The sequence below is a fragment of the Nyctibius grandis genome, chromosome 5 (assembly GCF_013368605.1).
Source record: "Nyctibius grandis isolate bNycGra1 chromosome 5, bNycGra1.pri, whole genome shotgun sequence".
In the NCBI taxonomy this organism is placed as follows: Eukaryota; Metazoa; Chordata; class Aves; order Nyctibiiformes; family Nyctibiidae; genus Nyctibius; species Nyctibius grandis.
The window spans coordinates 90067987-90084761 of record NC_090662.1 but is presented as its reverse complement, the minus strand read 5'-3'; the positions used below and the strand labels follow the sequence as shown (position 1 = coordinate 90084761).

Genomic DNA, 16775 nt, shown 5'->3' with positions numbered 1-16775 from the left:
CAGAATATTTCCTGTCAAAACTTAAGCTTATTGCTGCTTATCCGGTGCAATGGGAACACTGTGAACAACTTACTCCCTTTCTCTTACAAATCCTCCTTAAAAAGATGGATATCACACTGCTATCAGTCATCTTCTCTTCAGCCTAAATATATTCCATTATTTTACTGTTCTCCATAGATCAGGCTTCCTAAAATGTTCAGCATTCTCAGAGCTCATCTGTGGGGTATTTCCAACCTCCAAGTTCTTTAAGCTGAGCTCTAGCTGGAGTCTACCTTTGGCCTTACATGAAGTCATTCTTTCACAGCTGATGTTTGCCTTTTTTTAACATTACATAAGATACTGAATGTCATGTTCAAGTGTGAACTAGGGAAAAAATCTCGTATCTCAGAAGCAAGATATTTTACCCTAATGTAAAAGAAAATCAGACTGGTTAAATACAATTTGATCATGAGAAGCTGTGATATTCTTGCCATTGTCAGTAGTCTCACATTTAGCTCCCACTATGCATACCTCAGACAGTTTGATTATTTATTCCTGCATTTTTAGTGCATCCAAGTTAAGTTGACTTGTCTGTTATGTCAGAGTTTCTCATTTGCTCTTTTTTACGAGACGTAACTTTCCCCATTTGCAGACTTCAGGTATAATTTCTTGTAACCCCTATATTCTCAAAGATAAATGCTAGTGGTTTTCAGATTACTTCAGCCAGCCATTTAGAAAACACCAGACTCATCTTAAGTATATGCTAACCTGTTGCTATTTTGCTCAAGGCTGAGATCTTACCCCTTCAATAACAGTAATTAATTAATTTTGTGCAAGGCATATGCTGACCATTCACATTAAATGAATATTGATAAAAACATGCACTGTGCACTTTTGCTTCAGTAGACTGCTTTCCCTTTCCATTGAGTGAAAGCCCAGTTCTGTCTTTCACCTGATATACAATAATTGCTTTTATCCCCAGTCATCCTGTGCTAACTCTAGAAGTTGTATGATCCAGCTTCCTCTTGCCTTGTGCTTCAGGTCGATGAAGAGCCTATTATATAGGGTGGTTTCAAGCAACTCTTCTCATGCACTGAGGCAGACTCTACACCCTGCAGAAACACCCCGAGAAATCCAGGAGTACTCATTCCCGCGCTGCACACTGACAAAGCAGAGTGTAAATCTTGGTGTAATGCCCCCATCAGCAAGCCATACAATGCTTCTGTTAATGTAGTGGCTGGAAAATCCCATGTGGTGTCCAAAAGCTATTTTAATATTTTCCAGGAGATTGGAGGTACATGCAGAGGTTATAGGAACAAACCGACTTCTGTAGCTGGATGTTGAGGTAGCTGGTGATAGTAGTTGTAGGTGAAGACAAGGAGAAGGAATAAGTCATAGACTAGACTTGCAATGATAGATAGGGTGGAGAAAAACAGTGTATGCCTCAGAGAAACATCTGCACCCACCTTGTGCAGGGAAGTTCTCTCCACCAGTTGGAAAGGGGAAGGGTCTATGCGGCAGCTGTCAAAGCACACATTCTTGTTCAGCTCCTTCTGTTCCCAAGCATCTATCTGACACAGGAAAGAAGAGGAATCACTCTTCCAGTAATCAGCAGTGTTGCTGTCTTGGGTACCCACACTAGTTCCATTCTCAGGTTAATGCTTCTTCCTTCCTATGTAGATCACTCATTTTGCCCGCTATATCACACCCCTCAGGTTTCCCATCCCTTCCTTGCCAGATGTCAAGTTCCTATGGAAACAGAGCAATTCCAGTACCTCAGAGGTTTTCTGAGAAGGTGAAGTTTTGCTCCTTCCTGCTTAAAGAGGGAATGAACATCTTTCTTAGCTTTCCTTTCTGAGTGAATGTTCCCCTTGTCATTGTAAGATAATAGTTACTTTGTGTAAAAATATGAAGAAACAACATAGACCCACGGAAGGATTTAGGTGAGAGGGGACCTGTGGAGGTCTCTAGTCCAAAACCTTGCTCACAGCTGGGCTGACTTCAAAGCTAGATCATATTACTGAGAGCCTTGCTCAGCACATCTAGCAGAACAATCTCGTCTCTTATTGGGTGAGACTTGCCCACTGTGCAACTCTAAGAAGAAAATGGCTTTAGCTATGGCTTTATGTGGCAATCACTGAGGTTGTCGGAGTTCAGGAAGAATTGCAAATAACAGGAAATGGGTAAAAGCAGCACTCAATTAACCTCACTCCCTTTCTGCACCCAGTCTTACCTCTTCTGGCCTCATTGTCTCAATGACTTCCACCGGCTCCTGTAGGAGAAAACACTGTTCAGGACAAAGAACCCACAGTTTCACGGAGTAGAGAAAGGAAAAATTTGCACAGCCTCCTCACCACATGTGGTCCCCTTTTTTTTTCCCAATAGTATATTACTGAGTGATTAGATTTTCTTTTACTCATACATTATAAGGTGTACTCTGTACTTGCTGTGCTTCCCTTGCCAAAGAAGGTGTACTATGGAATGCTGACAGAGCAATTCAGGTGCCTAAACTTGGTGATCTAGTACTGCTTTAGATGCTCTCAGATATCCCACATGGGGTCCAACCACTGCCCTAGAATGGATTGGTCACCCATAGGCTCTGTATAATACCCACCAACTCTGTGCAGATATGTCAGATACCCAAGGGAATCGAACATGGCACAAGGCAAAAGCATTTTGTCATTTTTATCTCACCAAAACTGTTTGCCAAATGGAACAGAACTGCACTTTATTCCAGGTTAGCCAAAATAGCATTAAGCGATTTTGAGAAAAAGGTGCCTGCACTCAGTCATGATGGTAGCCTTGACACCTGAGCACAGATGGCTCTTTAGGAAGATGCACACTCCTTTACAGTAATCACACCCTTCTTGGAGAGAGTTCCCCACTGATGCTGTCAGAGTTCAGGACTGTAAGCGTGTCCACGCTTTGGCCAAATGCTGAATGGCTCTGAGTAGTATGTTCTATTTCCATTGCATCCCCTTCCCTCTTCAGGGTACTATTAGGCTCTCTGTATCCCTAACCTGGATGGCACTCTCTGTTTCAAGCGGACGGTTGTAATGGCACAAGAACTGCTGGATCAGTTGCCTCAAACTCCTGAAGTTGCCTGAAGGATGAAAACAAACACATGGGTAAGAGAGAAGAATGAGAGACAAAAATACAAAGCCCCATGCCCACCTCCTTGCCCAAGGCAGGCTAGGAAATAATACGAGGGAGATAGTACATAGTGTATGACAGGGTTGAGCCAGTCATAATCCAGCATTCAATTTTTAAGATAGTGGCTGGGACATGCCAGAATAAATATTGCCATGCAGTATCTTTTCCTCAAGGATACGAAACAAACCATTGCAAAGTAGCCCTTGCAGATAGTATTCAGAGATCAGTGTCCCTGAAGAAAAAAGAAAGAGAAGCAAGACTACTAACACAGCAAACAACCTGATACAAGGGATAAACTGCTGTGACTAGAGGTTTCTGCAGTCCACAAACAGAATGTGATTTGGAGGATGAGTATGGAAAGGGGAGGTGAGAATTTGGAAATTACTTCAAAGACAAAACATACCAACAGCCTGAATGTGACAGGTACAGAGGGGTGAAAAGTCCATGGGTTGTGCCAGCAGTGTAATGGTGGGAATGAAAAAGACTGCAGAATGACTCTCCCAGGCAGAACAATCAGGAATTAGCAAAGAGGAGGAGATAGGGTTTGGTGCTGTTGTGAAGTGAACAAGGCTGTGGAGGAAGGTTGGTCAGAAACAATAACAGCTGTGAGTCAAACTAAAAATTATGGCAGGGAAAGTCACCCCTACTCCACTTCCTCTTGTCACTCCTGGATCACTCAGTACTGATATACTTATGTGGATCATATATACATATGGATATACATGTGGATACATATATACATATATGGATCACTCGGTAGTGATATACATATGTTAACATAATGTTAACATATACATATGTTAACATAATGTTAACATAACATTAACATAAAATGTCTCACACACTGTCCTTGTTTTGATGTGATTCTTCCGATTTGGTAAGGAAGGTGGATGGTTGTCCCACCACTCTACTGCTCTGGAAGCATAAAGTGGATTTTCCTGTGCCTCAGAGGTTTAGTTTTACATGAGTGGTGTTAAGGAACCAGAATGTGCTATATGCTATATTACATGCTAACCTTTGGGTGCCTAAAAGCTTGACCCAGAGCCCTATTCTCTGTATTAATTCTCAAGATTGGGCTACACCTCTGCGCTTACTCACACTCTGCATATTTCAAGACACATAAAGGAAAAAACCCACCACCATCCAGCATCAAATATACATGATATAGGAATCAGAAATGAGCTAGGAGTAGTCTTGGAAGCAAAGCTAATATAGGTCAGGGTGGCATACAAAGAACACAATACATCAATATTTGTCCATCATATTAATGTAGCTGAAACAGAGATGTGTGTCCAAGGGAGAAGCTGTTCAGTTTTGGAGATGGCTGAGCAACAGCCTAAGCTAGTCAAAAAAGAAGCATGGATGTTTAGCTCTCAGGTTGCTTTTCCCAGGGAAATTAATTCATGGAGTGAAGGAGGCAAGAGACGGGACCCTTCCATGCAGACTCTCCAGAAAATGTCCAAGGAGATGTTATTGCAAAGGATGGAGTGGGGACTACCGACAAAGACAGAGCAGCCTGAGTGGGCCTCCTTTTGCTGTGCTTTCTGAGGAATCACAATCAGAAGATATTTCCAGGTATGTTACACTGATGTTGAGGTGCATTAACAAAGTACATTTAATACAGGAACAGCAGAGAAAGCTCCTTCTCTCAGTCTCTGGGAAATCAGCACCTTGCCCAGGCATGTACACACACTTAGCATGAAAGCTTTTACAAGCTGGCTAGGATGCAGCTGAAGCATGCCAGAAGTTACCATACCTGGGAGCTGCTGTGGCTCCAAAGTTTCAGGCATTTGTTTAAGGGGACTTGTCGGGCCATTGGGCTCCTCTGGGTAACTGGGAGTGGGACTTGGAGGCTGAGGCAGCTGTTACGGAGAGAAAATAAAGTCCACCCTGTGTCATTTCTTTCTCAGTCTCTCCAAATGCCTTACTATTTCTTAAGCAGTCTGTGTTGCAGTCTCTACACTTCTCTCCCTCACCTCTCCCTTCTCATCTGTATCTTCATCCTCATCAACATAAGCGAAAGATTCATGCTTCAGCTTTGGCAGGGTTGCCCACGGTCCCTTGCTGTGCCCATCGTAGGGTGCCTCAGACAGCTTCTGCTGCATTTCTCTGTTGAGGAGCCGTCGCCGTTCTGGGCTTATATGTCTCTGGAGGACAGCCTGCAGTTCAGATCGCTCTACAGACCCCAAAAGGATCATGGTCTCTGTATAACACAGAGCAGAGAAGCCATTAAGCCTCATCAAGGTTTTGAATGTCCCTTGCCACACACTGCCCCTTCCTCCCTCCAGCCTCTTCAAAGTGCTTGGACTTGTACTATCTAGAGCTATACAAGAGTCATTGACCAGCCCTGCTAGTTGCTTCTAATACGCTGTGGGAATCTCACCATCCCTGAGTTGTGCCACTTCTCAGCACCACATCAGAAGCAGGTTCTTTACTTATGCAAGATCAGTTCAGTCCACAAACTTCCCACACACCTCTTTTACCTGCTATGTCTGCTTCACTGCCCACACTCCAGCTTACCTGTCTGACCAGCTGAAACCACCTTCTGTCGTACATCATCCATAGCAGAAAATTTTTAGGATGATTTTTTAGGTAGTGGGTCACACTGTCTCCTTCACAGCTTGTAACTTGAAAGCTAGTTTCTTTGGCTCTGTAAGCTAAGACAGTCTTCAGGAATGACACGTTTCTCCACATTGCTTACCTGGTGAGTCCACCAAAGGCAAAGTCTTAACAGTGGTGCTTTGGAGTAGAGTTTGCAAGTCTCGGTATTTACAGTTGGAGGAGACGAATTTCACATCTTGGACCATAATATCCTCAACAAAGATGTTGTATTTGCTGTGAATTTATGGACAATAAGGTGAAGAGTTAGCATATTACAAATGTCTAGCAGATAAGTTCGTTAAAGAAATATATAAATGCCCACTTCTTTATAAAGCGTTCTCAATACAATTGCTAAATAATCTTCAGTGAGAATACCCAAAGAGGGCTTTTCAACAGGATCAACATAGATTAACTGGATTTTCATTACAGTTGTATTCTACTCCATTACCCCTCACCATAAAAATACATACATATATACACATATATGTATAGATGCTTTATATATACATACCTATGTATATTATATATAGTAGAGAGGAAGAAATGTATATGAATAACTGAATTTTGTTTTAAGTAAATTATCCAAATAAAATGATATTTCAAACATTTGCTGGAGAAAAAAATCCAAGCCTCACTGAATTCAGAAAAAAATGGAAAATGAGACACTTGATTTTTAAATTTTTAAACTGAAGCAATTTGGTAATATTAATACAAATTCAGTAACATTGCAGATTATTCAAACCTGTGCTTTCAGTGAAAAGAAGAGGACTTTTCTCCATTTCTGTGTATGAACCCTAATTCTACACCACTTGTTTTTTCTTGCTCCATGCCTATTCTGCCTTTTTATTTTCTCTGTAGTACTATCCCCTTTTCATGACCTTTTATTCTCCCATAGCCTCGTTCTCTTCTGCATTATTTATTTGCCACTCCCGACCTCCACCTGTTTTACTACTATACCTTATGTGATTCCAGCCCAGGTCTGGCAGGTAGGGCAACTTCTTCACCTGGATGATGCTATCATAAAGGCTGGGCTGCAGACTCTGGGCCACCATGTTGGCAAGAATGACAGCCACCATCATGGGGAGGATGTGAGAGATCTGACCTGTCAGCTCGAAGCAGATCACAGCAGTGGAGACAGTGTGGCTCACTGCTCCTGTCAGAGCTGCTGCACCTTTCCCAGGTAGGGTGGAAAAGGAATAGGGAGAGAAGACAACTGTCATGTAGAAACAGCATGTCATGTCAGCCAGGAAAGTCATGGGAATGGGACCAGGTGAAGAAAACGAAAGACATGGAGACTCACCAATGACAGCATACCCTCCAGGTAAGATTTGATAAACAAAACCATCAAAGAGGATCCCGTCGGGAAAAAGTGATGCCATGATTTCCCCAATAAGACGCCCAAATGCAGCACCTGGAAAATATCACTGACAATTATGGAATTAACATCTAAGGAACACCTAGTCTGTTCTGTGCAGCTATGCTGGGCAATCACTTGACTATTTTCTAACAGAAACAAAATAAAAACTTACATTAAAATGACACTGGGGACTAAAGAGTAGTTCTCAGTTACAAAATATAGAAGTTAGACTTCAAGAAGACAAAAAGGTACTAAGATATGTAAATACAGTTGACCCCTCATTCTTCCCCTTAGGCACACCAGGCACAGTGGTATTTGTGATTCCCAGGCAGGAGGAAATATTTTCAGAATATGTACAATGTCAGTCCAGATCACAGTTGAGGCTCTTCAGACACTTGTTCTAGGAATGTCCAACACTAGAATCACAGCTTACAGAAGAGTTTAGGTGGGAAGGGATTTTTGCAGGTCTTGTTCTGACCCCTGCTCACAACAGGGCTAATTTCAAAGTGACATCAAGTCACCCAGGGCCTTGTCCAGACAAAAATCTGCAAGGATGAAGATTCTCCAGCCTCTCTGAGCACCTAAGAAACAATTTTTTCTTATGTCCCATCAGAATTGCCCCTGTTGCAACTTGTGCCTTTACCTCCTATTTACTGTCTATCTCTAAGAGGAGTCTTTCTCTCCTCTCTATCCTGTGCTGCATTAGGTGATGAAGACCACAGTTAGGTCCCCTCTTGGCCTCTTCTGCGGGCTGAGCAAGCCCGACTTCCTCAAGCTTGTTTGTTTTGTGCTCCAGCTCCCCAAGAATCTCAGTGGCCACCACTGGACTCATTGCACTTTGTCAAAATCTCTTGCATTGGTGGACACAGAATGGTACAATATTCCAGAATTGTGTCCAAAATGCTGAATGTGGGGAAATAACCGATTTCTTCGCCTTGCTGGCTAGGCTTTTCCTAATACAGCCTCGTTTGTGGTTAGCCTTCACCACTGTGAGGGCATGCTACTGACTTGTTCAGTTGCTGCCTGCCAGAACACAGAGGTCCTTAGCATACTTCATTTAATTTAAGAGCTGTGGATACTTAATGCTGAACTTCATGAGCTTGTATACTTTAGTCTAAAATAGCCTGTCTGTCTTAACATTAGCATCATATTCTTTTTATTTTTTGGTCTTGGAATTAAAACCAGTTAAAAAACAGTAAACTCCTGGATGTTAACATATTTCAGTCAGAAGAAATGAATAAGTGGTGGATTACATTGCAGGTACTAGTTTTGAGGTTATCTCTTCTAGTTGGCCTTCAGGAGCAAAAGGAGCAGCTACTACTAAATGTAGAATGAGAATTTCTCTGTAGGTGAAGAGGCAGAGAAATTAGAAGGCCATGCCTCAGCATGTCTCCCCAAAGTATGGCTTTCCCTATGTAAAAGGACAGGGATTTCCTCCTCATTATTTGGATTTGGGAGGCAGGAAAATCACAAAAGCAGAGACTCAGAGGCTGGTATATGGACTGTTAACCAAGCTTGTCATAGACATCAAGTGATGACTCCTCATCCACTAGAAGAAGCCTACTGGGTACGTATACAGTGTCTCTCTTACCCTCTCCACCTGTCAGACCTATATGCTGCAACACAAAATTGAAACTCACCTAGAACAAAAACAGGCATGAAGCCTCCACAGGGGATTGGCATCGTGGTAGCAATGACAGACATCCAGAACTAGAACAAAGGCAGAGGGTGCGGTTGTTACTGATCAGCAATAGCATTTCCTGCAGACCCACTCCACTGCCCAGCCTGTGAATCAATGAGGAGACATGTTCTGAGGGATCTGGCAGTTCAGCCAGAAAGTGAAGGGTAAAGGGGCTGTGGGGTGTGAAGGGAAGCTGGAGGAACTCTGGCAACACACCAACGCTGACGCAGGACCTCTGGGCAACTGCTGTGGTGGCAGGGAAGCTGAATCACCAAGGGGATGGATGAACATGAGAACTCCTTTGCCTTGGACCTCAGAAGTTGAGATTTCCTACTGCTCCAAACAGCTTAGCTTTTCATAGAACAAGGTTGTCAAGATTTCACAGACTCTGGAAGATTTCAGTGCAAAGGGAACTCTGGAGATCTCTCCCCCAACTCCCTGCTCCCAGAAGGGCTAATTCCTAAGTTAGATCAGGTTGCTCAGGGGTTTATCTGGGTGAGTTCTGAACATCTTGAAGGGTGGAGATTCCCCAGCTTTTCTGGGCATTTGTACTACTGCTGACCCACACTCAGGGGAGAATTTTTTCCTGAAGTCCAACTGTCATAAGTTTCCTTTATTCTAGCTTGTGACTGTTGCCTTTTGTGCTATGACTATGTTGGGCAAAATGACAAAATCCGTCCTGGTACTGCTAAGACCAATTCAAATGCTGACTTAGCCCAGCACATATAGACTTCTTTGGGAGGCAATAGCCTAATCTTACAAACACCTGAAAGGCCAATACACTCAGACTTTCTCAGGCAATATGACAAGACATTTCCATAGCTGAGGGAAACACAGAGAATGCTGCTGTTTCAAAACTTGTACAAAGAAGTGTACTGGCAAGATGTCCCTTGCTGCAGCAGTGTCATCCATAGGAGAGAGACAACCATGGTCCAGCACATCAAGAGCAATACTTTCAGATATTTCAGAACTGTATTCTCCTCTGAGTGGGCAAATCCTTCCTGTTCAGGGTCCACCTTTGAGGAGGTGATGCCTCTGCAGACATTGTTGTAGCTGTAGACAGATGAGATACTAATCTGTAGACAGTCAGTTTGGTGAGATGAAATCCAACCAAGAGAGCTTTTCTGCTGTAACTCCCATAGAATGGTTGGCATAAAAGGGAAAATGAAGCCAAGATATAGCCTGCCATTTAGGAAAGCCCTCTACAAAGGTAACAAAGAGCCGGCAGAACAGTATTTCTCAGCCCATGGTAGAGGAATATGCTGTGAGGATGGGCTGGACCATCAGTTTGATACTGGCTGTTGCTCTTCCTTCTGTAAGCCATTTGAATACTCCAGAGGAGAAGTTCCTGGCTGGCTACAGAGGCTGCAAGCTGCAGAAGTGCAGTACTGCTAACTAAGCTCTGTCTTTGCAGTACCAAACCCAGGACAAATACAGCTGAGAACTGGGACTATAGTGCAGTGGAAAATCAGGCCAAGTTTTTGCCCAGAGTCGAAACAGCAGCTTCTTTTTTTTATGTATGTGGTCTATCCCAACTCTGACTATATCCAGAAGAAAACAAACTGTTTGGAACACTTACCCAGTGAGCTGAGAAAGCCTTTAGTTAATAGGACAAGGCCAATGAATCTAGTGTCTGAAGATACAGCTCTTCCAAAGGAGAACAGAGGGACTCAGGATAGATACACCGTGTAATCCATCCCTCCTTTACTCAAGTAAATGAGACCGTATCTGCTTAGTACACTATAATCAGAATTATCACAGAAGCAGAACCCTTAACTACCTGTCAGAAATTTGATACAGTGTTCTACTTTAGGTGTAATCAGTTGTGTCACTCATTGATGTCCATTCCTGATCTACTGAAATGTTCAACTGATATTTCAAGGTGGCCTCAGCTCTTTTGCCCCTTTGCAACAAAAAAATCACCATTTCTATGGTATTTTTACCCTTTTATCTTTTTTTTTTTTTTTCTCCCTCTTAGGAAAACCTATTTCTTGCTACTTGTGTTTTGAACACTGAAATATAATGTTTTCTTCTTTCAAATCTCTTCTCTTGCTTACACAGCTTTCAGAGGCTGGACAGTTGCAACTTCCACAGACCATGTCAGCTCAGAACATTTAATCCGCTTTCTGAGAAGTGAGCAAAACTGTTTTCAGCTGCATTTCTCCATCAAGTTATGGTACTGCTAACAAATCTTGTGCCTCACGCAACTATAGATTGTGCTTGCATATTCTTGTCTCCTATCTGTAGTCAGGAATATCAAGTAGACAGTGTCAGACTTTATTTAGACCAAATATAAATTATGTGAGAGCTTTTTACTCAATTACTTATTTTTCTGGAACTTGAGAAATCTTTCCTGAGGTAGTCCTCCCTACCACTACACAGTGGGTACCAAAAGTCATTCAGCAGGATGCATGAGGAAGATGACCTAGAGAGCAGTGAAGGAGATTACTATATTAAGGCCAGGAAATTATTCCGTAACAATTTTGTTATTCTTGCATTCAAGGTGGGCAAAATTAACCTCAAAAGGTGTAAGACCCCATTTCAGTTGTAGTGCTTCATTCAATACCCAGCAAGTCCTCACTGGCAGTTCACAAACTGTTTTACAAAGTATCAATACATTCACTCTGAATGGAGAAGGCTTATGGTAAGCTGAGTTTCCTACCTTCATGAGGAAGAAAAGCAGGATGATGATGAAGACACTGACTTTGGGATGGATCCAGGCGGCAGATTTCCCTAGGATCTGAGGGTCCCCTGTGTGTTTTACCCAGGTATAGTTATCAAAGAGAGAGCTGATGGCTTCCCGTGGCATCAACTAAACAGCAAAAAAACAGGCATGAGCCATGAGATTAGATGGAGTAAATGTTCTACCTCTGTTCCAAGAAAGTGGAGGAGATTTTTACTTCAGTAATTCATGATTATGGAACTTAATTCACACTTTTAATCTTCAGGAAGACAGATGGGACTTTACATGAACTGGTGAAAGGTTAACTACTTTCACACATGGGGTAACATCTTCCTTGTTACTTGCTTAGGAGAGTGGACCTTTTTCAAGTTTTATGTGAAGGAGATAGCAGAGATTGTAAGTCTCAGAATGTAGTCCCTCCTCAGTCCAAATTCCTCCCAAATCTTTCTTCGCCTTTCCATGGCATAAAACCTTATGGTTCATTGGGGCACAGGATAAGGGGAGACTGTTCCACAGAACTGCACAGAATTGCAGATACACATCCCACTCTCACCTCTCCTGCCATGAACTGCCCAAATCCTGGAGGGAAGGTCGCAGTTGCTATAAGGAAGGTTATAACCCCAGGGTATACGAGGCGGCTGAAAAGAAAGAAAAGTTTATTAAAATATAACCTTACATTCTTTTCTTATAGCACTTCACTTCAGAACTATGAATGCTATTTCTGTGAAAGCTCTCTGCCACATCTGTATCCATTGCTTTGGAGTTCCGTTACTGGCAATTTAATGCCCTGCTCCACTGATCATCATCATTCATAGGGAGTTTAACTGTCACCAAAGCCATTTTTGTCATCAGAATTAATGTCATGAGAGGGATGGAGGGAGAGAGGGATGTACAAAATGCACAGACTTGAATACACAGAGGGGGATGTGTATTTACAATGATGTGTTGACCTATTGTCAAAAGCCAGCACCTCCTCCATTTGTCCTGATCATGTCAGTCTTGCCTCTATCTCCCGTGCAATGTATCCTGTCCTAGTGTATTTAAATGTAGGGATTTTTCATACATTTCTGCATGCATCCCCCATTGCATTAATTCTTATGAGAAAAACTGCTTTTCTTTCCATTGAATTGCTGACTGTCACAATTTTTGGGCAGGTGTCCTTGGTGTCTAGTGGGTCTAGCTGTGCTGGGCCAGTGGGGCATAGCTGAACAGCAGGCTGAAGCCACCTGTGTTTTCCTACTGCTGTGCCCAATCCCAGGATGGGTTTCTGGGTACACTATGACACTTCATGGGCATTAAGACGACATGAGTCTAAGCTGCCTCCATGTGCTGGACTAATCCTGTCAAGCCTCCCCTGAAAAATTACTGTGTTCCCTACAGGAAGTTCTGGCTGAGATGCTGTGGTATTCAGGAAGACAAAACATAACCTTTAATTTCTTTCAGTCTAAGAAACAAAAAATTCTGAGAAATTAGTCAAAAGTTTAAAGTAAATTCCCGCTTTTCAGTCTTTGCTCCACTTCTCCATTAACTTTGTTTGATGGCTCTGCTGGTGCTTGTGGGTAATGCTACATTATGAAGTAAGAAAATTTTTCTTCCACATAATAAATTAAGTTAGTCTGAACTTCTTTCGAACTAGTGGTTTTCTTCTGCTCAGGTTTGCAACTTGCTAAGAAATGTAGGTCCTCCACACCTATCAACTTAAAAAATTCTCATAGCATCAGATTTCTTCTGTAAAGAGACTGAAGACATTTACAGTTAGCCACCTTTTCTTCTTCAGGTTATAACATTGGAAGTTATAACTTTATTAGAGAGGGAAAAAAGTATCTTCAAGTTCCCTGTAAAACCCTTATTGCTAAGATTTTTATTTGGTTTTGCATTTCTCTTACGTGCTGCAATTCACACGGTTTGGTTACTATTAGTTTCAGCTTTTGGTTCGTAAGTATGCAGTAATTGCAATACTGCAGCACATTCTTTATATTTTTGCCTACATTTTGATTTAAAAAATTTTAGATTTTAAAGATGTAGTTAGATTTCAATTGTATTTAATTTTCTTAAATATAAATGATGTTGAATTTAATTTTTACAGAGTCTAAAAAAATAAACAGAAGCAGCATGATCTTAAGAAACATGATCATTGATTTTCTAATTAAAAAAATTTTCTGTCAAATCAATAGTTTCTCTTGTCCTCTTAATGAATATTACAGAGTCTTCCTTCTAAACCAAGAAACTGTTTGAAACCATTGGGGCTGGTCAAGAAGAAAATCCATCTCAGAACAAATTCTCTTGATGTTTACAGATATCTTATTCTCCTATAATTTCAGTTTCTCATATTTTTACTATCTTACACTTGAAATAGTTCTACTAGCTTCCAGAAAGCATTTGTTACTATCCAATACCAGTAGGGTGTACAAATCTGGTCCCTAAAGAGAGTATCTTCAAAGGCACTCACTATTTGGTGAGAAACTGGCTCAGAGCTGTATGACGCCGGATGCATAGGACCACTTGGCGATTGAGATAAACAAAAAATGCTCCAAGGAATCCAGAACATATCCTAAAGTGGAGAAAATGAAATAAAATTATACCAAACAACAGATAATACACAAACCATCAACCAAGAAACTGAGTTTAAGTGTTTTTCATCTTCAGCTGTTTCTGAATCTTTTAAATGTCACCTAGAGGGTTACTCCTGCAGCAACTCACTTGAAGACATTGACTCCCTGATGAAAGGGGAGAGATGATTTTGGACCTCTTTGTCACACGCACTGCCATTTTACCACTTAAATTTTCTCTTGCTTAGAGGGGAAAATCTCATCTATAAAAACCTATAAAATAATCTATAGAAATCATCTACAGAAAAGGACTGACAGATCTCAGTGGGGGTTGGAGAAGAGCAACTGGGCAAAGACCGATATTGTCAGAACTTAGACATCAGGTTGGAACAGGAAATAGTAAAAATGAAGGGAGTTTAACTCTGATTCAGCAAATTTATATACCTACATCAAATATTAAAAGTAATAGCAGCTCTTGTGCCTAAAGCAAATTATGTCATCTCTATGATCCTAATCACTTAGGCCTATGTTTCTGATCCTAATAAAGCCAAAAAAGTATAGTTGTTTAGGGACTGGCCTTGATCCTTTTGCTCTCTAGCTTAATGAGACCTGGATAAAAAGGGCCTAATACTCAAAGGTGAAGTAAAAAAAAAAAAAAAAAAGAGTGCATTAGAACTGGTAAAGGGAAGCGTTATTTTATGTGGCAAATAATTAACCCACAGAATACTGAGGATAAACAGATAACATCTTCATTCTATTAATTTTTAAAATTAATGGAATTTTCCTTTGTTATATATTATGCAGGCCTTTGCCAAATCTCATTCAAAGATTAATTTAGTTTACTTAAAAAGTTGTATGTTGAAAAAATCCTGCTTGATCATTTAAAAATTGCACAGAAACAAATTTAAACTAAATATAAAGCTGTTCACAGAAAAACATGTTCAATGAGCTCCTCTTAAATATTTTAAGCCAGCTCTGTTTAGCACTACTGTTAAAATAGACCAGTCCCTTAAGCAATATAAGCCTAAGGGCTGCACAATGAACTGAATTTCTTTATATTAAACCTTTATATTACAAAATAGATCCCTCCATTCCTGCCTATCAATTTGTCAATAAAATAGAAGTGCTCCTCCTGTATACATTTTGCAAATTAACAACATCTGCTGACACAGAAGAACAATATCTACCTGTTGATAGTGCTTAAGCTGGCTCAGTTTTTTTGTCTTACCTGAAAGTGAAGAAATATGTTGTATAGAAAAAGAGTTCAACTTTGAGACTTAATGTTAAGAGAATTTGAAGCATTCCAAGTTGGCATCAGGACTTTATCCACGACTGTCCAAGTCTTTACCTTTTTTTTTTTTTTAAACTACGGCATTGTACACCCAGGCATTTGAAAGCATTTCACAGTTCTCATATACTCCTTTCCTAGCCTATGTGCAGTACTGCAAAAAAAAAAGCTCTGCCAACCTCATTCAAAACAGAATGACAAGAAGTTTTGCATTCTATCAGCTGTAAATCATAAGGATTACCTTTGTCCTTGCCATTCTGAACAAATAGATTCCCCTGAGTTCAGCATGCAAGGAGAAGAACAAAGTGGATACATATTACTACCAAAGGCTCCTGCATATTCATAGATTTTCAACATATTTGATGTCTTCAAAAAATCTCACTTGAGTTTATATTCAAGTAAATGAATAAGAAAGCAGCTTACTAAAAGGAGCTGGAAAACCTCGACTATATTTCTGGTCTGGGATCCAGGTCTTGCAACAGAATATGTTCACAATGCCAGCAGAGGTATCTGTTCCTACAGTGTATTCCCTTCACTACTGCTCTGCAGTGATTTACCTGGAGCATCTCTGAAGCTCTAACCCAAGACTTTTCTTCACAGCAATTCTAAACTCAGTTTTCTCTAGTTTCTCCCAATTCTCTTCTCATTTTTCTTAAGTTCATTCTTTCATTTCCCAAAATTTCCTCCACAAATGAAACCTACTCAGATATCTCCATAAATAAAATGAAACTGACATTCATCTTAATAAATTAAGTGTTTTTCTCACTGGATCCAATTGCAATTCAGTTACCCTTGCCATCATGTCAAGTGTACCAACCTCTCTTGAAAAGGATAACCATTCTGACCTTGTAAAAGGGAATCTTCCTGGTTAAATCTTTTGTCCCATTTTTGTCAAGTGAAAAGGCCGTACTTGTAGGGTCAGTTCATTTGGGGATGCCATCAACATGGTTAAAGGGCCATTCAGTATATCTATATCCAGAACCTGGACCAAGTTAGACTTACTTTTTTTTTCCAGAACTTAATTTCTGAAAAAGATACATTGGAAGGAAATAACAAACAGCTTGATAATACTCACATTTCCTTCCTGACCTATTGTGTTACATGGGCACCATTTCCGAAGGAGGAATCCCAGGAAACAGAGGCCTTAATTGTGACAATCAAACTGTTTAAAAAAGCTGTAACTATTTTGCAAAAAAATTCCTAACAGAGTTCACATGATAACCTTTGTAGAGCAAGGAGCCAGGCTCCTGGGAACTTACCCTATTACAGCAAACGCTGGTAGCTCTTGCAGATCAAAGGGGAAATCCATGCGAAAGTTCGTTCTGAACAGGGCTGTAATGGTAACTGTGAGAGAAGAAAGAGGTAGAGGAGGAAAGGGAATCATGAGGCGAGAAGTTAAATGCCATAAAAGCTAGGGGTAGGGACAGGAGAACTAGTTATATACACGCTCCTGTGTGGTCTCATGACATTATATACAGTATTAC

The 16775-nt window shown here is 40.9% G+C and overlaps 1 protein-coding gene across 5 annotated transcripts in view; it reads right to left on the bottom strand.

The window, feature by feature from the left end:
* The window catches only part of CLCN1 (chloride voltage-gated channel 1), a 67605-nt gene that overhangs the window by 2721 nt on the left and 48109 nt on the right, over window positions 1–16775 (bottom strand). For 2 of the 5 annotated variants that reach the window (XM_068401822.1, XM_068401819.1), the window contains exons 9-21: window positions 16551–16635; window positions 13904–14005; window positions 12008–12092; window positions 11434–11583; window positions 8731–8800; window positions 7034–7144; window positions 6691–6904; window positions 5834–5967; window positions 5109–5335; window positions 4889–4994; window positions 3000–3082; window positions 2213–2251; window positions 1446–1550 (exon numbers count right to left, since the gene is read on the bottom strand). In XM_068401822.1, the coding sequence (XP_068257923.1) occupies window positions 1446–1550; window positions 2213–2251; window positions 3000–3082; window positions 4889–4994; window positions 5109–5335; window positions 5834–5967; window positions 6691–6904; window positions 7034–7144; window positions 8731–8800; window positions 11434–11583; window positions 12008–12092; window positions 13904–14005; window positions 16551–16635 (1511 nt within the window). Of the gene's footprint in view, window positions 1–1445; window positions 1551–1605; window positions 1729–2212; window positions 2252–2999; window positions 3083–4888; window positions 4995–5108; window positions 5336–5833; window positions 5968–6690; window positions 6905–7033; window positions 7145–8730; window positions 8801–11433; window positions 11584–12007; window positions 12093–13903; window positions 14006–16550; window positions 16636–16775 lie in introns of those variants that run through there. The other 3 variants (XM_068401820.1, XM_068401821.1, XM_068401823.1) reach the window with 3 other exon arrangements.